Source organism: Canis lupus, chromosome 30 (genome assembly GCF_048164855.1).
Source record: "Canis lupus baileyi chromosome 30, mCanLup2.hap1, whole genome shotgun sequence".
NCBI classification, from domain to species: Eukaryota; Metazoa; Chordata; class Mammalia; order Carnivora; family Canidae; genus Canis; species Canis lupus.
In genome coordinates, this window is record NC_132867.1 from 21,384,610 (window position 1) to 21,409,793 (window position 25,184).

Consider the following 25,184-nt stretch of genomic DNA (forward strand, 5'->3'; position numbering starts at 1 on the left):
CAAATGATTTTTTAAAATAAAATTTATTTAGCTGTGCTTAGATTAAATCAGAAAAAACTTGAACAAGATCTTCCTATCAGGCCCTGGCTTCATATTTAGGAGCAAGGATTGTTTCAGTTCTCTTTGATTTATATCCTGTCTTTGGAAAACTACAATTAATGGGAAATATCAAGTATTTCCCATATGTGTTTGATAACAATTTTGTTATATTAACTTTTTACTAAAATATCAGATACAAATGCAATTAGATGAAGAGAGAGAGGGGATCCCTGAGTGGCTCAGTGGTTTGGCACCTGCCTTTGGCCCAGGGTGATCCTGGGGTCCCGGGATCGAGTCCCGCATCAGGCTCCCGGCATGGAGCCTGCTTCTCCCTCTGCCTGTGTCTCTGCCTCTCTCTCTTTCTCTCTGTGTCTATCATAAATAAATAAATAAGTAAATAAATAAATAAATAAATCGATCTAAAAAAATGAAGAGAGAGACAGAGAGGTGGGTTTTTTTAGGATTTATTTTTTTATTTACTCATGAGAGACTCAGAGAGAATAGCAGAGACATAGGCAGAGGGAAACGCAGGCTCCCCACTCAGAGCCCAATGTGGGACTTGATCCCAGGACCCTGAGATCACAGCCCGAGCCAAAGGCAGATGCTCAACCACTAAGCCACCCAGGCACCCCCTTTTTAAAGACTTCTTTTTTAAAAAAATATTTTATTTATTTATTCATGAAAGACACAGAGAGAGAGAGAAGCAGAGACACAAGCTGAGGGAGAAGCAGGCTCCATGCAGGGAAGCCCAACATCGTACTCGATCCTGGGACTCTAGGATCACTCCTCGAGCTGAAGGCAGGTGCTTAACTACTGAGCCACCCAGGCGTCCCTAATCTAACTTTTGAACATTATCAAATGATTCCATTAATAATTTTAGTATTCTTAATTCATTTCATCTTTAACTCTTAACTGTAAACTTTTTCTTATTTTGTCAGTTAATATATTTTATAGTGAATTTTTTTGTAACCCCTTCTTCTCTTCTGTTTCTTTTTTTTAATAAATTTATTTTTTATTGGTGTTCAATTTACCAACATACAGAATAACACCCAGTGCTTAATATAATGAGCTCCCATTTGCTTCATTAGTGATGTGCTTTTATGATAAAGTCACCTTTTCCTGTGCACTTTTAGGGGAAGGACTCTGCTGTAAGCTGTTAGGCAACATATCACACATTGGGGAATGGGTGCTTCTGTCCTGAAGGGGGTTTCAGTGCTCCACAGAAGCCATTCCAAGATCCACCTGATCAGAATTGTGTGAAAGTTAAGTGAAAAAATGAATTCAAAGCACCAGCACAGGGCATGTACTCAATAAGTATTAGCTAGCTACTATTATGGCCAAGTTGTTGTTCATATTGATTACTTTGGGTAAAAGTCAGTTTGTTAAATATCTCTTTAGATATAACACGTAGATCTAGAAAAAAAATACATAGATCTAGACACTGTAGACCAATGCATAGTAAAACTGGATAATGTGATAATGACCTCACTTATATGGAGGTCATTACTTTTCTATTAAAGGATACAAAATTTCATTTGATTTTGCCACGTTTTTCCTTTTGTTCCTACATCTTTTTCACACAAACTGCTCTTAAGTGAGTTCTCCTGTGCTGTACTTCACAATTGATTTTTATTTTAACCTCAGTCAGGACCCTGTACTTAACCCTATTAAATCTCATCTTGTCCATTTGGGCTCACCTTTTTAGCCTACTGAGACCCTGTCAAATTCAATGTTTTAGCCCTCTTTCCAGGATTGACTTAATTCAAAAATATCAAGTGTGGTCATCTCTATTTTCACCTAAGTCATTGAGAAGTCTATCAAGTCATTTTTGAGACTAGAAACCTGCTTATATGCTAACCTGAATCAATTGAACAGAATTCTGTATTTATGGAATTATAGTCAGTCTACTTGTCCTTATATCTGAATCATATTTTTTCTGGACCCTTATTATATATAAAGCTTGAAAGCAGATTCAAGTTTGTTCATTTAGAAACACACTTTCTTCAGCTGAATATAAAGTCAGGTTTCTTTTACATGATCAGTTTTATTATCTAGCCTGGAAAAATCTACATCTTGCTCTTTTTTTAAAAAAAACTATGAGGCAAATTTTTGTGTGTCGTCAGAAATTATTTATGGCTTAATCAACTTAATTTTGTAATTCCCCTGATCCTCTGAAAAAAGGAAATTAGAATAGCTAGATATTATTTTTAAGGAGCTCATGCTTGCATCAATTTTTAATCATTTCTTAGTTCACTCACTCAAAACCTGTATAATGAGTTTCTAATAAGTGCCAGGTACTGTGTTAGATCTTGAGAATCAGAAGATGAGTAATATATGGCCCCCACTCTTTACATTGAAGTAAGAGTACAAAATAAAAGGGTGATGATAGAAATGTAGGTGAAATATTTAGGAATGCAAAATGGAATTCTGTTTAGAATTCTTGGGGAAGGTTTCAAACAGGAATCAATTTCTGAGTTAAGTCTGAAAGACACTAGAAACAGATCCATTGAAAAGAAAGGGAGAAATGGCAAGAATCAAAGGTACCATGCTGTGGAATGGCATGAATTGTACAGTAATGAGAGACAGGAGGCCATATTATGTGAGGGGATCAGTGGTGGTGACGCAAACAGGAAAGTAGCGAGATGGTCAGATTATGCATGTCCTTAGAAACTTTTAGCATGTTTGCATTCTCCTGCATCATGTTTATAGCAAGGGAAGTTTGGAGTTTTTAGTTATAAAGCAGCATGATCCTTTTATGTTGGTAGCATTGTAGACATTGATCTCAACATGGCCTAGATACCGGTATGTGGCAATTGCCAATTTCCATGTTTCTCTAAATATCCTAAAATTTCTAAGTGTAAACTCAAACGTCTTAAAGTAATGTCCTTTGTTCAAGAAAGGGAGATGATAGAAAAAGAATGTGTATATATAAACATATATATATTTTATATGCATATATATATATATTTTATGTATGTATATGTGTGTGTGTGTGTGTGTGTGTATAACAGGCAGATGGATTGCTTTTCTTTTGTTCTGGAGGGTATCAGTGTGGGGAAAAAAAGTAAGCTTTTTATTTCTGTAATGAAAAATAATTCTTATCTTTAAAAAAATCATCCTGACCTTATAAATTCTTCTGGCCACTACATAATTTCTCTGCCTCTTACTCTTCCTTAATAAATAAACTTCACAAAAGAATTGATTATATTTTCTGTACCTAATTACTTTCCTCTTATTCTGGCACACATCTTCCAGTCAGGTTTTTACCTCTACTGCTCTATAAAACCTATTATTAAGCTATCCATTGAGCTGCTCATGCTCAATCAGTGGCCCATTTTTCAATCCTCATACTTCTTGATCTAATAGCAGAATACTACCCAGTTGATCATTTCTTTCTCCTTGAATAATCTCTCCAGCCCCCAACTTAGCTAGCATGTCACCATGCTTTTCTGGTTTTCCTTCTTCCTCATTGGACCCTACTTGATATTTTTTGCTAGTTGTTATAAATCTCCCTGACCTCTTAAAATTCACTAGGACTCCATTTTTGGATCTCTTTGTTTTTATATAAACTTTCATCCTTGATACATTAAGTTCATATGGATTTTTTTGCTTTTAATTTTTTTTAAATTTTGAGGTAGTTGTAGATTCACATATAATTGCAAGATATAATACAGAGATCCATGTACCCTGTACCCAGTTTCTGCCAATGGTAACATCTTGCAAACTTGTAGTACGATATTATAACCATGATATTGGCATCAGTACAGTCAATATACAATCAAATACAGAATACCACCATTTGTATGGATTTAAATACCCCTTGTATTCCACCTGTAACTCTAATATACATCTTCAGCTTGGATCTTTTCCCTGAATGCTATATTTTTATATCCAACTGCTTAATTCCCTCTCTACTTAGGTGTTCTGTAGGCAATGCAAATGTTAAGATATCCAGATATCCAAAGCCAATCTCCTATATTCACCCCTACATATCTTCTTTTGTCATTCTTTCCATCTCAGTAAATGGCAACTGTCTCTTTCCACTTGTTTGGGCCAAGAAACACACAGTTATCCTTGAATCTACTTACTTACTCAGGCCCAACCCTTTGACAAGTCTTGTTGATTCTGCTGGCAAAATATTTCAAGAGTCTCATTGCTTTCATGTCAAATTCTGCATTCTGGTTGTTTTTATTTGTTTGGTTGGTTGCTTTACTTTTGCTTTTAATATAGATAGTTGCATAAATTCCTAAACTGGTCTTCCTGCTTTGGCCTATGTCACCCTAGAGTATAGGCTAAATTTAAAAAATAAATAAATAAAGAGGAGTTCTTTAAAAACTAAAACAAGCAAACAAAAATCATAAGTCTCTTCTGCTCAGAGCATTTTGGTGGCTTACCATTTTGTCCAGTGATGAAGTCATCATGATTATAAAGGCTTCATAATGTTTCTTCCTACACTGTCTTCATTGGCTTCTCTGACCTTTGTCTCCTTTTTCCCACCTTAGTTATGCTCCTACGCATATATCATCCCCTTCTTTAAAACTCCAAGGCATATGTAATTTTTGTACTTACTATTTTCTCTTCCTAGCATTTTCGAGTTGAATTTTTTTCTCCTTTAGGTCCTTGGTTAAATATTACCTTTTTTAGCAAAGATATTCTTGTCCACTCAATTTAATTTTTTAAAATTTTTAACTTTTATTTAAATTCAGTTAATTAACATATAGTGTATTATTAGTTTCAGAGGCAGAGTTTAGTGATTCATCAGTTGCATATAACAGCAAGTGCTCATCACACATCACACATCACATGTCCTCCTTAACACCCATCACCCATCTCCCCACCCCTTTCCTCTCCAGCAACTCTGTTTATTTCCTATAGTTCAGAGTCTCTTATGCTTTGGCTCCCTCTCTGATTTCATCTTATTTTGTTTTTAAAACTCCAACACTCCCAATTCTCATCCCTATACTCCCAACCATCTCCCTTGCTTGCTTAATTTTTTACCACAATATTTACAATAAATAATTTGTATATATAATTTCTTCTATGTAGTTACGATATAACCACCATAAGATAATGATTGCTGTCTCAGTTTTACCCCAGACATAGAAAACTGCCTAGCTCATAGTAAGTTTAGATGAATTATTGAAGGTATAAAGGATTTAGTATACTCTATTTAATTTGCTGATTGAGGGATCCCTGGGTGGCGCAGTGGTTTGGCGCCTGCCTTTGGCCCAGGGCGCGATCCTGGAGACCTGGGATCGAATCCCACGTCAGGCTCTCGGTGCATGGAGCCTGCTTCTCCCTCTGCCTATGTCTCTGCCTCTCTCTCTCTCTATCATAAATAAATAAAAATTAAAAAAAATAATAATAATTTGCTGATTGATCATAGTTGAATTGTCCAATTAATAAGGGACATAGGAGTCAGTGACTTGTGAGAAGGGTCCACACTTGACTATTATAGAAGGTAATAATTTCCACTGGTATCTCAAGAGTAAGTGAGCATTTCAATGGACAATATTAGAGGTAAAAATGATGTAATTAAAAAGAGATCCCTGTGTTACTTCAGTTTAATTGTTGGACTTAGGATAGGAACAAATAAAATGAAAAACAATTATTCAGAGTTAATATAATCACTTGTACAAAGAAAAATTTAAATGTGTGATCAAATGCTGTGAAAAGATTGGTAGACTAATGCTTTGGATTTGCAATTGGAGAAAAACGGATAGGTTGTGAAATTTATAAGGTTTCAGATGTGTTGCAAATTTTCTCTTATGTCAAATTAAGCTTACAATTTAAATAGGAAAAATATATACAAAATCTTATTGGAAATAAAGTGGCTACTCAGAGCAGAGGCCAATGGAACCCATCTCAGCATAGTTCCCCATGGGCATGCAATTAATATGATACTGCATATTCCATGGTCTTGCTAAATTCAGGAGGGTCAATCCTTTATGTGACAATTCCTTTAATATTTGTGTCTTTTATCACATGGGAGACTGAGAAACAAACCAAGCAGAAAAGAACTTCATATTGAGAGTTGGGTGGTTATAAAATCATTGGAGAGGCAGAGAAAGGGGAAGATAAGAGAATCACCAGTCTTCCAGCTTCAAGGTCATAATCTAGCAAAGTACAAGCTCAGAGGTCAGGTCTTCAACTGTTAACCAACCGGAGGTCAGGAAGTCCTACTGCCAAGCTACCCCCTGCTGACTTCACAGCCACCCTGCACCAGAAACTGTGTGAATAGACTTGGAGTAGGGAGTACAGCTTCTGTCTTCATTCACAGTTAGGTCCTCTTGTTCAGATGCACCTCCATCGAGAAGTGGAAGTAGTGTTCATTCCTCTTCAGTATTCTAAACCACTTACTTGTGCATCTCATCCTGAGCTTTTGTGGCACTTCAAACCATACCAGCAAGTGAGTCTGGAAAATGAAAATTTTATCCTTCCATTTCTTATGATAAAGGGGAGTAGCTTAGATGATAGAAATGGATGTGATGTGTCAACAGAAAATGTCTAAGGTACTTCTATTACCTAGATTTAAAGCACCATTCTGGACACATATTCAATCGAGTACTTCCACTTAAGAGAAGTTTGAAAAATACTGAACTCTTCCAACTGATCTAAGTTTAGCAATACCACATCCTCATCTGGGGGGAAAGAGCTGAGTCAGTGATTCTCAGCCTTACCTTTGTCACTGGCACCCCAGCATTTCAGGAAACCAAATTGCCAAAGTAAAGTAAAGATGCCAGGCCAGAAATCAGAGATAGCCTGTTGGAACAGCATGACAGGGAAGCAAAAGAAGAGTTTATGGCCTGAGAAGAAAGTAGGGTGAAGACAGTTTGTCGTGTGAGATTTATAGTTCATGGTAGCAAGATGCAAAAAGAAGTAAAAACAAAAAAGAGAAGAAGAGGGAAGAGAAGAGCTCTCTGGCGATGCAGTGTCCTGGAGAACAGACATGTTAAAGAAATGGAGGGCTTGCCCTTCAAAAAAAGAGGAAGGCAGCCTTCCGTTACAGGTTCATTCAGAAGCCATTGAATACAATTTGAGTGAGCTTACTTGACGACTTCTATTTTCCCTATTGATATTAAGGTCTTTTTATATTTGCTGAGAATTGTGGATGCAGTCGAGGAATAGTTTGAACAGTTGAAACACATATACATGCAAACACACACATGCACACACCACAGCTAATCTTTGTTGTTGCTGTCATTTCAGCATATCTCAGCTTATCCTGAATCCTGAAGAAATATTATTTTGTAATTCCATGATTCATCTCCTTTTAAAAATGTTTCTAAAACATTTACTCATCCGTGATTTCCTATGCACTCACATTATATTCATGAGTTCACGACCTTCCCCTTCACATGAGTATCTTTGGACATATATTTTCAGAATTTTGCTTTTTAGAGTGTATCTTTACTTTGGGATTCTTTTGTTATTGTTGTTAGAAAGAGGAATATGATATTTGATGTATTATTTTGAATCTGTTTTCACACATCTATGTATATATCTGATTGTTGTACTCTTTGTTGTTTTAAATAAGACTCCATGTAACAAGTACTTCCATTTCACTTACTAGTTGCTCTTTTTTATTTATCTATTTTTAAAGATTTTATTTATTCATTCATGATAGACATAGAGAGAGAGAGAATCAGAGACACAGGCAGAGGGAGAAGCAGGCTCCATGCAGGGAGCCCGATGTGGGGACTCGATCCCGGGACTCCAGGATCTCACCCTGGGCCAAAGGCAGGCGCCAACCGCTGAGCCACCCAGGGATCCCCTCGTAGCTCTTTTTTAATTCCATTATTTTATTTTATCAGTATTAAAGTCAGAGAAGCAACTTTTTCCATTGTGTTGGTACCTTTCACAAGATAAAATAATCACCAAAGCATACTTTTTAGAAGTTTCATTTTTATACTTTGGCTAAAGGCATATGTATGCATATCAAAATGTTTATTATATTTGTTACATTATAGCTGTGGCTTTAAGCATATATATAAATATCAAAATGTTTATCAACATTATTTATACACTGACAGCCTTTTTAAAGAAAGGATAAGTGAAAATAGGATTTATGAATTTCCAGTGGTTTATGTCCATCAACTTATCCTCACAACAGCAATTTATAGTGTTCACTTTGTTACCTTTTGTGTAGGAGGAAACTAATAGTCAATGCATTTAATTTGCCCAGGGTCATACAGCAACTCCTACAACAATCTGCTGAAGATTGTTTCTGTCCTGCTCCTACATCATGGCATTCTTTGCTATCATATAATGTCCATGTCTCTAAGCTGAACCTCAGGGTTCTGTCTCTTACCTTCCATGTAACCAAAATATTGACAATAGCTGTGGATACATAATAATACAATAGAAAGGGTGTGGCTATCAAAGAGAGATAACAAAATGGCAATGATTAACATTTACTTAGTCTATCTCAGGTTCTGTTTTGTGTACTGCATTACTTGATCCTTATAGCAATCTTAGCAGTGGGTATTATTCTAATCTCCATTTTAGAAAGAAACAGGTGAAAAGACAAAGGATTTGCCCAAGATTGCTATTGAAAAAAGTAGCAAGGCCAGTCTTTGGATCCATAGATTCCGATGATATAGTTCCAGGCTCTTCATCTAGCTCTATGCTGGTTCTAGTAGAGGTGAAAAGAAAGAATAAAGAAAGAAACGCATGTTTGTACAGTTGTTCTATTCATTTAGTGATGGGTGGCATTCATTAATTATTGAGATGGAAGGTGCTAGGAAGTAGTTTAGAAAAATAGGCTAACAACGATGGGAGTTTTGTTTATGGAATTCAATACCCACAAGCCCCATTGGAAACATAGGACTGTATTGGATAGTCTTCAACAATACAATCCTCTGTTTGCATAGATCCAGTGAGGTCGATAATTCAGGGTATTGGAAGCCAGACTGAAAAGTCTAAATTTGATATTATAAAGAGGAGGAAGCTTCTGAATACCTTGCTCAGGGAAGTGACATAATTAGAGTGGTGCTTTAGAAAGATTGATTTTGCATTTACACACCATATGCATTGAAATTTGGTGGGATGTCCAATAGGAAAGGAAACCAAGAGCCACTAATGGCATTGGACTTAACTAATAAGCCTTGGGCTTAACAGTGGAAACAGGAAGGAAGAGTAGAACACAAGAATTATGATGTGGGAATGATGAAAATAATTTTGTGACTTATTGTGATGTATATAAGAGAGACTCAAGGATGAACGTGACTATAAAACAATTGAGATAGTGGAGGGAAGAATTAGAGATATTGGTTTTAGGCATCTAAGACCTGAATATGTTCTGTACCTTTGTATACTATTTTTTTTTGTATACTATTTTTAATTCTAATCTCCATTTTAGAAAGAAAAATACTGGTGAAAAGACAAGGGATTTGCCCAAGATTGCTACTGAAAAAAGTAGCAAGGCCAGTCTTTGGATCCATAGATTCTGTTAAAATGAAATGTTTAATTCATCATCTATTTCCCAGGGGTTGAGTATAGTCCAGTTATTTTTCTCAATGGCATATATATACACATAAGTATGGAATAATTTGATAGTCAGGAAGTGGTTGAACATACAAAACCAGAATGTAAAAGAAAAAATATTTAGGAAGTTCCTAGAGCTGCAAGTCATAAGCATGTCTTTTTTTTTTTTTTTTCCTTTTAGTCAGGTAACAGAAAGAAGAGATCAACAAAAAATAAATACAAATGAAAAACCAGGGTAAGAGTCAGCCCATCTGAAAATAGACTATCTGGCTAGAAAAAAATATGTACTGCTCAGGTTTTGGTAATGGTATCTTTGTGCTAAGAAAAAAAAAAAAGACTCTTATTTTTCTGTAGTTGTATTATGTCACAGGCACAGCTCAGCTAATGTTGCATACCTCTGTGGTCAGAGTAAGAACCAAGAACCATGTCCATTCTGAACGTGTGGTCAAAGGTGGAGCCCAAGAGGTATCATATGTCTCCCTCCACGAACCGCTCCCCCCTCCCCCGTACTTAGTACCTTTCCTTTTTTAAATGTAACCTTAAATTGAAGATTATAATTGCTATGATGTCCAATTTAGACCTGACTGACATTAGAGAGTCTTGAGCATGAGGTGAAGAATTGGCATCTTATTATGAGCAATCAGAGTGTGGATGTATGTTTTTTTTTCCCCTGCAAATTTTAGATCAGACCTACAGATTAAAAAAACCTATAGTCATAATCTAAGAATTAAAGAAACATGAGGATATAATAATGTTTATGTATGGCAGCTTTCATAGATTTTTTAAGGTAACTTAAAATTTTTATTTCCAGATAAGATTTTAGTAACAATATGACTTTGGGATGCATCAGTATTCTGCACATTAATTTCCAAACCTTTGAATTTTTCCATAATACACTTAATAGGATATCCAAATAATTTACAGTTACTAATTAAAGCTAAAATGTACACTGTTACATTTCTCTACAATATTCTTATCCAGAGGCCATAAGCCTGTCTTTCTGGCTCTTGCCCAGTCCCATTTATAAGGCATACTTTTATGTGATCTGCAGTGCTCTCTTTCAACTCTAGCAAATAAGGCACACTTGACTTTTGACAGCCATTAGAGATTTTTATAGGAATGTTTGATTGTATCAGAACAGGAATTTGCATTTACTGCATTATTTTTAATCAAGTTTTTTTTTCTCTTTTTATAAAATTAATTTCAGAGATATATTTTTATATATACATATATTTTAAAGATTTATTTATTTATTTGAGAGAGAGTGGGGATGAGGGGCAGAGGGAGAGGAAGTCTTAAGCAGACTCTGTGCTGAGCTGGGCTCATTCTCAAAACCCTGAGATCATGACCTGAGCTGAAACCATGAGTCTTATGCTTAACCGATTACACCACCCAGGTGCCCCTTACTTACATGTTTTTATAATATATGTATATATTTTATGTAAATTATATATAAATTTCCAACTTTATGATGATTTCAAATGTGGTATTGAAAAGAAAGAAAGAAGGGTGCACCTGGCTGACTCAGTTACTAGAATGTGTGACTCTTGATCTCAAGGTCATGAGTTCAAGCCCCATGTTCAGTGTAGAGATTACTTCTTTAAAAAGGGGTAGAGGAAGAGAAATTGAGAGATAGATATCCCTTCAATGTTTAATTGCCTCTAATTCTTCGTGTTTCTGGAGTAGATGTTTCATTGATTTCCTCATAGGACTTTTTTCTCTATTTTTTACCATTTTTTATAATTGTTTATAAAGTTTTGTATACTGGAAAATAAAGTTTAATGCAGGATACATTATTGAGCTTGAAATAAATGTGAGTAATGGATTGATACAAAAACACACACAAGACAGATTTTATAGCTGTTTTAAAATATAGGGGTTACAATTTAAATATTCCAAATAAAGCTTTATTCTAGTAAATAATATATAAGTGAAAGTAAACCAGGTCATGTGCAGCTTTATTTAGTTCATAATGACATTTACTCTAAACACTTTCCCCAAAATTATTAATAGAATTTTAATGAACAAAAAGAAATCTCAGATCTTCACAAAAGTTACTTATGCTAATGATTGAATAAAGTCTTTGTTCTTCTTGTATTTTAACTGTACCTACATTCTCCTTTCCTCTCTTTCTGTCACACATACTTAAATACACACACATACATACTCATATACACATAAGAGCTTGTTTTCCTTGAATGCAAATGAATCCTCATATTATATAGAAAAGGCAGCAGTAAAATTATTGCCAAAATCAATGGAATTTCATAATGAATATTTTACTCTTTATTTGCTGTAGTTAAAAAGATTGATTAATGTATACTTCTTTGCCATTTGAAGACATCATTCAGCAGTTTATGCAAGCCTTCTAATTCAAATATATTAAGCAACATGGGAAGCAATTTTCCTTTATTCCTAATTAGCAGAATACCATTAAGTCTTAATAATGGCCATCCATATTAAGCCATCCATTATCCTGGCTTATATTTCCTTTGTTTTCACTTTTTCATAGATGTGCCATCCAGTCCCTATGGAGTGAAGATTATAGAGCTGTCACAGACCACAGCCAAGGTTTCTTTCAACAAGCCGGACTCCCATGGAGGTGTGCCTATTCATCACTATCAAGTGGATGTCAAAGAAGTGGCATCAGAAACCTGGAAAATAGTACGCTCCCATGGAGTTCAAAGTGAGTCAGTGATTTCAAAGTATGTTGGTTAATTCAAGCTGATCTCCAATGTTCTTGTGTGATTGGGTTTTTATTTTCCTTCAAAATGTACCTTTTTTTTTCTTTTAATAAAGTAGAGCTGAGAAGACATTTCTTACTGCCCTACTCTTCTTGAGAATGACTTTAATAGGAGTTGGAAAGTTTTCATCTTTAATAAAGATGGGAGAGTTTAACAAAATCACCAAAGTTCAATTTTATGGAAGAAAAGTTAGTATTTAGAATTGTGGTGGTGGAAAAACAACTCCTGACATGTCAGATTTGATGATCCAATATTCTGAAATATCTTTGGCTTTCATTTATTAGTAAGATGTCTTCCAAAAGTAGGCATAAAAGTCATACTATAAAATGTGGATGTCTTATCGTATGTATTTATGAAGCCATCTATAAAAACTCATCTGTCTACTAAACTTTATTTCAAAATTGTGTTTTGAAACTCAGGTTTTTATTACCAATTATGGCATTTTGGAGAATAAGCTAATTCTGGGAAGTTAAAACAATTTACAGCACTTCTTTTCACTTGTATAGAATTTCATCATGTTGTAAAAATGTGATTTGTTTTCCCACTAAAAGAAGAAACTAAAGTATAAAATCATAATAAACTATGAGAACTGGACTCTATTGGCTGGGATGTAGAACTACATTGCATAGCCGAAAAGGATAGTAAGGAAAATAGTGAGGAAATGATGGTTCCATAGTGCCCCTTCTCTGCTGGCCCTGGCCTGGGGCCCTGGCTGGATCCTAACATGTATGGTGTAAGGGAGCTGTAAAAGCCATGAGCTGTCCTATGAAAAAAGTATGAGCCCTCCTGTGAAGAATTGTCCTAGTCATTCCAGTTTCACCTATGCTGGCACCTACTTGTTCCGTTTTTACTGGGATCAACTATATGTTTTTGATAGAAGTGCCAGAAATATTAATCAATATGTCACAAGTCATTTACCACATGCTTCAAATAATGCTCCCCAAACACATCAGCTCTTATCATTTATTTCAATGATGAGAGGCTTTGCATAAGTAATATTCTTTGTGCAAATGCTGTGTGGTTTAGGAGAGAAGACAATGTCCCAAAGGAATGAGCAAGTGAGTTCTTACTCTAGGGGAAGAAACTATTATCCTAGATTCAAGAATAATTTTTTTTAAGAGAGAGGTGAAAGCTGAGAGATAGCAAGAGAAATGAATTCTTTCTGACACTATGGAACACTCAAAGTGGGTGCTTGTGCACAATCCTGAGGAAATGTGATGTTAAAGCTGAATATTAGAGACATTAAACTTAGCAAAATAGTATTGCCACACCTAACCCTTCCTCTCTGGGGAAGAAGATTAACAGAATCTCTCACCACTTCTTACAAAATAAAACCCCATGAAGAATGTTTAAGGCCCTGATCTGGCGGAGTTATTCCTGTTCAAAAACCTGATGTTGGGGATCCCTGGGTGGCGCAGCAGTTTAGCGCCTGCCTTTGGCCCAGGGCGCGATCCTGGAGACCCGGGATCGAATCCCACGTCAGCCTCCCGGTGCATGGAGCCTGCTTCTCCCTCTGCCTGTGTCTCTGCCTCTCTCTCTCTCTCTCTCTGTGTGACTATCATAAATAAATTAAAAAATTAAAAAAAAAAAAACCTGATGTTGTTACTCCATGCATCCATCTCTCAGAAGCAGATTTCCACGTTCATAAAACAGGCATATAAGAAAGAACATATGTGAATTCACAACAAGAAATCACTGTCCTCGAAATTAGTTGGTTAGAATATCTATGATAGGTATACTCTTTACCTGTGAGTATTTTATGGAGGAAAGAAAACATGAGTCAGAAACCTGTTTGGTGAGTCTTGAATATCAGTCAGGGAAGTTACACAAATGAGCTATCTAATGCCCTCAGACTGGGACACCGTAAAGCTTGCCAGTGAGACTTGAGTACTCAAAGTCCTGGTTTCTCTTCCTCTTCATATAAGAACACTGATCCCATCACAGGGCTCCACCTTCATGACCCATAAAGCATAATTACCTTCCCAAGGCCCACCTCTAAATACCATCACATTAGAAATTTGGGTTTCAACATATGAATGGGGGGGTGGGCACAATTCAGTTCATAGTGCCAAAAAACTCATTTTATTTTAGTCACTGTGTTAAGAACTGAAAATAAATCAATAGATTTTGAGCACAAACTGAAGAATGTGGTATTATCAATATCTTCTCTTTTACAGAGTATGAACCTGAGGGTTATCTATATAAAGGAGAAAACTGAGACTAGAAAGTGTAGCTTCTTATCTCTAAAGTAATATGGATAAATAATAGAGAAATTAAAACTCAAGCCCTAGCAGAAAATCTGATTCCAGAGCCTGTACTGTCGACTCTTATGCACCTTTCATCCTCTATTCAGTCAAGAGTTGAGAAAGTGTAATAGAAATTACTGCTCTGTAAAGTATTAATATGACCCATTATATCTATGTGTGCATGTGTGTGTATATATTATATGTATATATATATATATATATATAGTTTGAAGGTATATAATATAATTTTATGTACATTTATATATAAATAATTTTATAGTATATATATATATATAATGTGTAATATGTGTGTGTGTGTTTGTTACAATATGTTTTAGAAACTTAGTAGAAGGAGTTACATAGAGAATTTAGGGAATGATTTGCCTAACCAAGTTAAATATGAATTAGAGTTGAAATATCCCTATTATTTAGAAGTTTCTTCTTAAAAAGAGGAAAGCAGGAAGGAAGGGACAGGAAGGAAAGGAGGGAGAGAAAAAGGAAAGAACAAGAACCTGTCAGATGACTATGGTTTTACATCTTAAGCATGTTTCTTCACTCCACCCAATATATGTATGGTTAACTAGGTGACAGGATCCAGAATACGTATGATAGATATTGTGTACATGTGAGTTGTGAGATTATGTGATGTATTAGTTGGTGGTTTCAAAAGGATTACAATTGGGAGAAAAATTGGGTTTTGGCCCAAGGCCAAGACAAACAATTTTTTTTTCTGGTCCACACTTCTACATTCTTCCAAAAACTTTGAGATTCTTGGCTGCATACAGGGGTCTAAGCCTTAGATCTCCCTCTCTCTTCTTTCCCCAGTGGCGACATTCAAACCCAATCTCCTCTATTACACATCTGTGCAAAAGCTCTCAGCTGTCTGAGTATCACTGATAATTTCCACAAGACTGCAGTAATTGATAGAAAAACAATTGCATGACTAATCCTCTAGCTGCAGGTCTCACCATTCACGTCATTTTTTTTTCATATCTCAGAGTTTGCCTTCCTTTTCTATGAGATAATATGTGCATTTAAAGAGATTTTTGAAAATGGTATGTAAAATTGCAAGCATATTTTAAAAATTTGATTTTCTTGCTGTATAGGTGACCATATTGTTGAAATTCTGAAGACGTATTTTAAAACACATACATGGTTTTGAATAATGGAGAAATGCTTCTTCGGTACCTTTGTTTTATAGTTTGTACTTCTCATTCATTTTAAAGCTTAAGAGAGTTTTGTAAGCATACTTATTGTCTTTGAGACATTTGTTAGAAGATAAATTTAGGTTTATCTATGAAAAGACAGTTACTATGGTCATGAACATTTCAGCTACTACTTTTTACCCTCACTTGGTTTTATTTATTTAATTTACGTGAGTTTAGTTGATGTTCAGTTATTTTTCTTTGTTCATAAATATCTATAATTCATTATGTACTGTTCCTGTGTCTACTTCTACCTAGAAGTAAATATCAGCTCTTGTTTGATTGTGTTAGCATAAGCAAGAAAATTTTAGCAAAAAAAAAAAAAAAAAAAGCCTGTTAGTAGAGTCTGATTCTAAATAACTCATTAATTAATTTCCAGTGAATTTCACCTGCTTACTCTGCACCTGGTCCTAGGTTTAGAGTGCAATTGCAGTCTGGACCAGTTATTATATTCTTCAAGGTTTAGCTGAAGTCTTACTGATCATCCCAATCACTGATGTGACACAAAACCAAATTTCAAAAACATGAAGAATTATGAACAGATCTGATATCAACAACTTGAACTATTTAAACCTGTGAGTCATTCTGACATTTAATTTTGAGTGAAAAATATGTAGCACAGGTGTAGCAAGACTTTTTGATTGGGAGGGATACATGACATTTTCATTACCCTATCATTTAACACTTTGTAAGCATGTTCTATATACTTCATTGGGCACAAATGAAGAGAAGATAATAATCTTGCAAAACAGCTACTCATTTTTCAGTATTCAAAATAAAAATGAAAAATTAACACTTTGAAATATCAGGTTCTTTTTATCAGAGAATAGAACAATTCTTCAGATAGCATAATCTATTTCTTTTAATTTTGAAATGTTTAGCCAGATAGAATCACACACAGACATCCTTTCAATCTCAACCAAGATTATTATATGCTCTGCTTCATTTGGGTCTAAGGTTATAGCAGAATTTCTCTTTGTTCCTGAAAATAAGGGAGATAATTTTTATTTGAAAATAGTCGCATTTTGTAAATGGGACACTCATTAGGAATATATTCAAATTTTTACCATTTTTATTAATTGAAGGATGTAATAATAACTAACTACAATTTGAAAGTAAGTTCACAGTTGGACTCTACAGTTCATTCATTGCATAATTTCACTAAACCTTCAATATGACTTCACAGGTTGCAGTTGCAGTATGTATATTTTAATCTGTAAATGGTAATTTTAACATTATAGCATTTAGTTTGTAAATGTTGTGATTAAGGTTATGTACATGGTTCATTATTTCATATAATGCCAAACTTTTTATCCAGGTTTTGATTTTAGTTCTATTTTAATTAAAATCTAAAGGAAGGGATGCCTGGGTGGCTCAGTGGTTTAGCGCCTGCCTTTGGCCCAGAGTGTGATCCTGGAGTCCTGGGATTGAGTCCCACATCGGGCTCCCTGCGTGGAGCCTGCTTCTCCCTCTGCCTGTGTCTCTACCTCTCTCTCTCTATGTCTCTCATGAATAAATAAATAAATAATTTTTAAAAATAAAATCTAAAGGAAAAAATATCAACTTATATGGTAGATAAATCCATTTTCAGCTTTATGAAGGAGTTTTTCCAAGATTGTTTTGAAGTATAGGTTTGGATTTATAAATTATATGCCTGTGTCTGATAGGCCCACAAACTTATTTTAAATAGGAGCTTAAAATGGAATAGAATGAAAATTAATCAAATCCTTAGAAAGATTTCAGTGCAACTGAAGAGATGCTACTTCCCGGTGTCTTCCTTTGTCTCAAGGGCGGGGGGGCGGGGGGTGCCCTTAATTCAATGGCATCAACATCAACAGCTCTCTTGGAATAAAGAATCTTTCTGGCTTGAATTCTCCCAAACCACAAACTTAATATATATATATATATATATATATATATATATATATATATACACACACACATACACACATATATATATTCAAGCTGACTCTCCACATAACAATGATAAGTTTATTTATTATATGCATGGAATTTCCTTGTACCAACAGCGCTGTTACATATTCCTCCATGTTTTAGTTTTTCACCAGAAATCACCTCCATGCCCTGCTGTCCTTTCACCACCCCACCCCTATTCACTTTCTCTTAATGTAACAGGCTTGATATGGCCTACAAAGTGTTCTTTTACATTATTTGCCTCAGAGAATTGTTTAGCTTTTAAAGCTGGACATTAATGCCTTTTAGAAAGTTAAGATAGATTTTGGTACAGTTTTTTGTAACTTTTTCCCATTGTTTTGTATTAGAATTTCTTAATCAAATGTTACATTTTTTAAATTAATCCTCCTATGTTACCAGTGTTTTCTCTCATTGTCTCTACTTTTATCTTTTACTCTGCCCTGAATTTTTCAACACTTATTTTTTATAGTTTACCTATCAACTTTTAAAATTGTTAAATCTTCCATTATCAGATAACTTAATTCATGTGTGCAATATATTCTCTTATCGCTCTGATAACTGTAATTATAATTCATTGTCAGAATTATTTTTGCTTTCTGATTTCATTTATTTTCTTAGGCTTACTTTGTTTTTATTGTTGTTACTTGTTTTGTTCTCTGTCATTCACATTGAAAATTTTCACCAAGTATTTGGTGATCCTTGCCTTGGATATGTGCATTTAAAAGTGAAAAAAAAAATCATGCCTGAGCTCTATGCAAAAGGCAGGGTTTTTCAAGCCTTGACATTATATGGGTTTCTAACTTCCTCATCAACAGAGGTCTGTGAAATAGTAATTATTTTCGGATATCCTTTTTGAGGCTTTTCAATTATTATTGGCATACCTGGCTACCAGGACACTGTGGAAAAGCAGATTGTGTCATATGGAGTCAGATGCTTTCCACAAAGTTTTGTCTAGCACATCAACTCCATGCTCTCTCATGTTTAGAATTCCAGAGCACAAAACTTCTTAGGTCCCAGTTATCCAGGTAATAGACCTATCATCTTCCTTTTAGGTGAAAGTGAGGAATTCATCTTCTTTTAAATCTGAGAAGAGGGCAGGATAATACAATTGTTTAAATGTTTGATGATCATCCAATCTCGTGCTTTCATCTTTTTGGACTTAAAATTCCTGAGACTTTCTTGACTTCTGTAGGTCTAGTTTACCTCTCCTTATCATCTCATCTTATGCAGAGTTTTATAATTTTTGATGTAATATTATATTTTTATATGTGGGTTTTTCAACTTTTAAAACAGACAATATTAAATTAATTTGTTTACATATTGATGACATAGTATTGAAAATCACACTTTTAAGAAAAATGAGCATATCAGTGTTACTTACTGAGTAATGATTAGCACCTATAACCAGCTAATCTTCTTACTCTGTTGTGGGTTTATAGGCAAAAAGAAATTCACATTTTTCTTGGAAACTGGATAGCTTCATAGGCACATTCAGTAGAAATTTTAAATATAAATTAAACTTCAATATTTGACAGTTTTTCTAACAATACTAAAAATAACAAAGGCCATTAGATGTGGACACAGTGTAAGGTTGCATATATTGTATAATATATCACCACAAAAAGAACTATTTACAATAGACTGTGATATAAGGGAATCCACTGAAATCATTACAGTAATTCTGCCTACTGGTAGATATTATTACATTGTGCAAAAGAACCTGTTAGAGTCCAAAGATAATTTAATACAACCAGCTCTTTTTTGAAAAACATGCTATTTGATATTCATCTCATTTTTTTTGTTCAAAAACCCATTAATTGTGCTATAGAGTTCAGATTACTTAATAGTTCCTGTATTCTTCAGTGGTAATTGAGGAACATTCTGTATATATACAATGCTATGTCGACAAGGAGGGAATGATAATATAATAGTGCAGATTTCTTTCTTTTAAATTATTAATTCATTTTCGTAGTGAAAATATACAGGATTGGGCTTCTTCTGAATTGTGACTCCAAAAAAAGTAACTTATTGTCAGTGGAAACATTATATTAAAGTTATTGTTTATAAATGTTTTGCTGTGATTATTATTGAATATAAAACCTTCTTGCTTTTGTTCATACTTAAGAAGGTGGCCAGTGTTTATTTAAAATACAGAAGGAAAATACTGAGAACAAGCATCATAACTCAACCAAACCAGAGTAAGCCCACCCAGGTATTTCTTCGAATGTGTGACTTTCCTAAATTTATCAGGAATTTTCTATGTTGTGTTACGGCACCACTAAAAATAATGAAAGAAATAATTGATAGGTCTTTGTTACTTAAAACTTTTTTTTCATTTTTTTTGTCTTTTTATTTTTTTTGGAAATACATCTCAGATGTCCCTGTGTAACAAATGACATGATCATACTTTTAGGTTCTTTCTGTCTTCTGTCTCTCCTACCAACCAAATACATAATGGTTTCATTTAACTATAAAAAGGAATTTCCTTTTTCTTTTCTTTTACCTTTGTGTGTGTTATGCCTGTGTTCTTGAAACACAATTATAAATTTTCTTTTGTTTTGTGATATTTTAGTAGGCATTATTTTCTAAATAATGAGCAAAGGGTTAATGTGGTACAGTGACATGAACATGACAGTTACTTATGTTTACAATGCTATATTATACCAGGTCTCAACAAACTTCCTTGGCTACCAATTGTGTTGAAAAGGGTCTGAGAGGGTTTTGGAGTTTGTTTTTTAAGTAATCTGTAGCCATTACTCTTTTTTATTTTAGTAGGAATGATTTTTCTGTAGGAGGATGTATAGTTTTCCTATTGTTTTCCAATGGCTAAAAGTTATCACAGCATCATTTCCAATTACATTTAAGATTTTTATTCCAATATTTCTTTAATAAATGTTATTTATAGTTGCCTGGGTGACACTGGATTTTCATATATCGTACTACTAAATATTACAATTTTAGAAACAATTTTAAATAACCATTGTTTAAAATTAGTTCTAAACTACTGCAGATTTTAAAATCTTAGTAAATTCCAGTGCTTTTAAAAATTCTCCACAAGGAATATCTTCTACAATTATACTATTTTCAACATAAATGCTCCTGAAGAAAAATGGTTATCATTTTAATGACTGTGTTTCACATGGTAAAAGAGTGACTACAAAAATCATCTGTCTATATTAAATACAAGTGCAATAAGCTTTTATAATTGCAAAAGAAAGTATAAAAGTAGTCCACATTAATTCTAATTATTTTCAGTGAATGGAACTTTGTTCTTTTTTTTTTTTTTTTTTTTATTCATGAGAGACACAGAGAAAGAGAGAGAGGCAGAGACACAGGCAGAGGGAGAAGCAGGCTCCATGCAGAGAGCCCGATGCGGGACTCGATCCCGGGACTCCAGGATCACGCCCTGGGCTGAAGGCAGACGCTCAACCGCTGAGCCACCCAGACGTCCCGGAACTTTGTTCTAATTTGAATATAATAGAAAGAATTCTGTAGGTTAAAAATCTAAACAAGAATATCTTGGATTTTTCATTGTGCCTGTTTTAAAAACAATGAGCTAAATTAGAAATTTATGTATAGTAGAAATCTTAATGAATTTAAACTATATAGATCTAAATATATGGGGAATGAGACTAAGAAGGAACTTGAGTGAAATAATACCCTTAAGTAAAATTATTTCTTTGTTAGAAACTTCCCCTCACATCTCAGTATGAAGACCCAAGTCATTTATAATTCTGCACTCAGCCTGGTCTCTTCTATAATGATAAAGAGAACTTCTACACAAATAATTCTTAACTTTTTAATAAAATTAAGGAACAATTCTGTGTGTATATAATTTTATAAATCAGAGAAATAACTGGTATAAAAAAATGAACTTAATTTATATAAAAAGATGTTTGTGAGTAATGAGAAAAGAAACATATTTCGTGAGTGTTTTATAGGAATTTACTCCACAGAAGGATGGCAGTATTCATTGTTACTAGAAACTTAAAAAAAATAAGAGTCCATCTCGCTGCTCAAACACTTTTTTGAACACCTTAATATTCAGTGTAAATATAATTTTTCCTAGAATATAGCTCATAAATTTTTCTTAATTCTGACAAAGAATCACTGTGAGCTGACCATCATGGTTATTTTAATAGTGAATTTAACTAATAGGGAATCTTAGAAGACATGATTAAATTTTATATCCCTAAAATTTTTAAAATCATACCTAACACATTTCACTTTATTAAATAAATATTATTTGATTTTTTGATTGTTAAGGTTCAATATTAGTAACAGCCTTTTCTGTATTATAGTAAATAAATATTCTCAAAGTTTAAGGAGGAGTGTAGAGCTTTTCCTTTATATGCTAAGTGGCTCAAGATTCTTCTATCTTTGGAAGGGTTCTAAGGCCTTCCTCAGGAGTGCCATCCTGTAAGCAGGATGATTGTCATGGACTGGCATGACCAGAAATGGTTTCAAAGACTGACAATACTCTGGTTCTCAACTCTTGTACATCACATGTGAACCATGGAGATAATGTTCTTTAATATCTTGCCATCTCATATGTTCCTTAGTTTTTCTGTATACACAGGTCTGATTAGCATTTTATACTAATAATGCACCGCTTTGACTTTTCTCACAGCCCTTTTTAAAAATCACTATTATGTATAGCAGTGATATCGAAATAGGATTCTTGTATTCCACGATATATAAAGGATCAGCCATTAAGGTCCATTTCTCTAATCAAATTATATGTTATGATTCAGATAACCACATTTATAAACAATTGGCAATATAAGTATGTATGTGTGTGTACATGTATGTGAGAGTGTATGTGCTTCATATGTCCCTTTTCTTCATCTCATAAAACGTCCCTAAATAAACATATGGCACATCAAAGCCTTTCCACTCACTGTGTCATACATGTGTTCTATGTTCTTATGGCCATACTTGAGTTTGTGTTACTCCTTCCACTCTCTTATCCATCCTTCAAGATCCAATATAAATTTGAGCTTTTTGGTAAGGGTTTATTTTTTAGTAGAAATATTTTTACATTCCTTTGAAACTCTAGAGTAAATATTGCTTATACTAGTATTTGCCAGCTTCTCACCTCATAATATAAGTATTAAGGCACAAGTCACATTTCTCTATCTTGATTGCACATTTGAGAGCCTGTGTAACATATTGTATGAACCTTTGAATCTTCTACATCACCTGAGATGAATGAATGGATTACTTAATTACTAGGTTTACTTATACTCAAATAAAATTATATCATTTTTAACTATTTCCAAATATCTGTAAATTATTAGTGGGTCCCTGCTAAATTAAATGGAGCCATCTAAGCAAGTTGGTTGTTTTTTCCTTTCTTTAAAGTTTTCAGATTCCACAAGCTTTTCTGGATACTAATGTTATGGAATTTGCTGTTCCATAAAATCTGATGCTATTGTATATTAAAACTCCCTTTCAATTATTAAGATTTTAAAAATCTTTTGTAGCTTTTTTAAAAATAGTCTAAATCTAGACATAAGTAGACAATTGAGAAAATAGAGACAGCAGTTTATCTTTCCCTAAAAAAGCAGCCTTAATTATTCCTGTTTTTCTCCACACTTCAGACCAAAGGTAAGCATCCAACCACTGTAGGTCATGTACTTCTGCTACTTGCTCACCTAACATTAAAAACGAAGACCTCCTTACGTGATAGAACATCCTTGTGCAGTTCTGGCAACTGGGCATGTCAATGGGCAGTTAGGATATCTATCACATCATAAAAAAATTAGTATGCTCTGTAAAACTGTGTCCATTTAGCATATTTTACTAGAGATGATCATCCTCACAACTGGGTATTGTGACACAGACACACATAGCAAGAACTTTGGAATCGGAGTTCAAGACATGTGATCTCAAGTCCAGGGTAGCATTGTTTTATCCCCGAATCTATCGGTGAAGCTGCTTATCCTGCATATATCTAATCCATGGATATGGGATGTATTTCCATTTATTGATTTCTCCTCTAATGTCTTTCACAAAATTTTTACAAAAAATATTTTGTAGTTTCTGTTGTGCAAGTCTTAAATTTATTTCATTGAGTTAATTCCTGTTTCATTCTTTTTGATGCTATTAAAATGGAATTTTTTTTTAATTTTCCTTTTTAGATTGTTCATTGTTAGTGTACAGAAAAGCATCTGATTGCTTTGGAGTGTTGACTTTGTGTCTTTTCACTTCATTGAATTCATTTTTTTAGTACTAAAAGTTTTTGTGGGATTTTTAGGATTTTCTACATATAAGATCACATCATCTCTGAACAGAGATAAGTTTACTTCTTTCTTTCTAATGTAAATGCCTTTTATTTTTTCTTGCCTAATTGCTCTGGTTAGAAATCCCAGCATTATGTGAAATAGAAGTGATGAAATCATCTTTGCCTTGTTCCTGATTCTGGAGGAAAAGATTTAATATTTCACCATTAAATATGATTAACTGGAGATTTTTAATATTATGCTGAAGTATTTATTTTTCCCTAGTTGTTTGAGTGTTTTTATCATGATGGTTATTAAATTTTGTCAAATGCTTTTTCTGCATTAGGATGATGATATAATTTTTTATCCTATAATTGTAGTGTTTAATTTTGTATGTTGAAATACCCTTGCTTTTCAAGAATAAATTCTACTTAGTCATAGTGGATAAACTTTTTAATATGCTGCTGAATTTGGTTTGCTAATGTGTTTTGAGGATTTCTGTATCACTGTTCATAAAAGATACTGATTTGTAGTCTAATTTTTTTTTGTAGTGTTTTGTCTGGTTTTGGTATCATGTTAATACTGGCCTCAGAATGAATTAGGAAGTATTCCCTTCTCTTTGTTTTTTCGTTTGTTTTTTGTTTGTTTTAGGAACTTTTGAGAAAAATTGTTTATAGTTTTTCTTTTTATTTTTAAAAAAGATTTATTTGTTTAATAAGAGAGGACGCAGGGCAGCCCCAGTGGCACAGCAGGGTCGTGATCCTGGAGACCTGGGATCGAGTCCCACGTTGGGCTCCCTGCATGGTGCCCGCTTCTCCCTCTGCCTGTGTCTCTACGTCTCTCTCACTCTCTCTCTCTCTCTGTGTGTCTCTATGAATAAATAAAATTTTAAAAAAAATGAGAGAGGAGGCAGAACAAGAGAGAGAATTCTGAAGTAGACTCCTTGCTGAGCATGGAGCCTGACTCAGGACTAAGATCATGACCTGACCCAAAATCAAGAGTTGGCCACTTAACCAACTGAGCCACCCAAGCACTCCAGTATTAGTTTTTCTTTAAATGTTTGATAGAATTCATCAGAAACTTTTGAGTCTAGGGCTTTTCTTTGTCAGGAGATTTTTGAATACTGATTCAATCTTTGTACTAGGTATGAGTCTATTCAAATTTTCTTTTTATGATTTAGTCTTAGTAGGCTTTATGTATCTAGAAATTTGTCCTTTTCATCTAGGTTATCCAGTTAGCATACAGTTCATAGTAGTCTCATAATCCTTTTTATTTATGTAAAATTTATAGTAATGTATCCAGTTA

The 25,184-nt window shown here is 34.1% G+C and overlaps 1 protein-coding gene across 2 annotated transcripts in view; it reads left to right on the top strand.

The window, feature by feature from the left end:
* Window positions 1-25,184, top strand: part of NCAM2 (neural cell adhesion molecule 2) — a 514,781-nt gene that overhangs the window by 419,716 nt on the left and 69,881 nt on the right. For both annotated transcript variants that reach the window (XM_072806615.1, XM_072806616.1), the window contains exon 12: window positions 12,038-12,211. In XM_072806615.1, coding sequence (XP_072662716.1) covers window positions 12,038-12,211 — 174 coding nt within the window. The remainder of the gene's footprint in view (window positions 1-12,037; window positions 12,212-25,184) is intronic.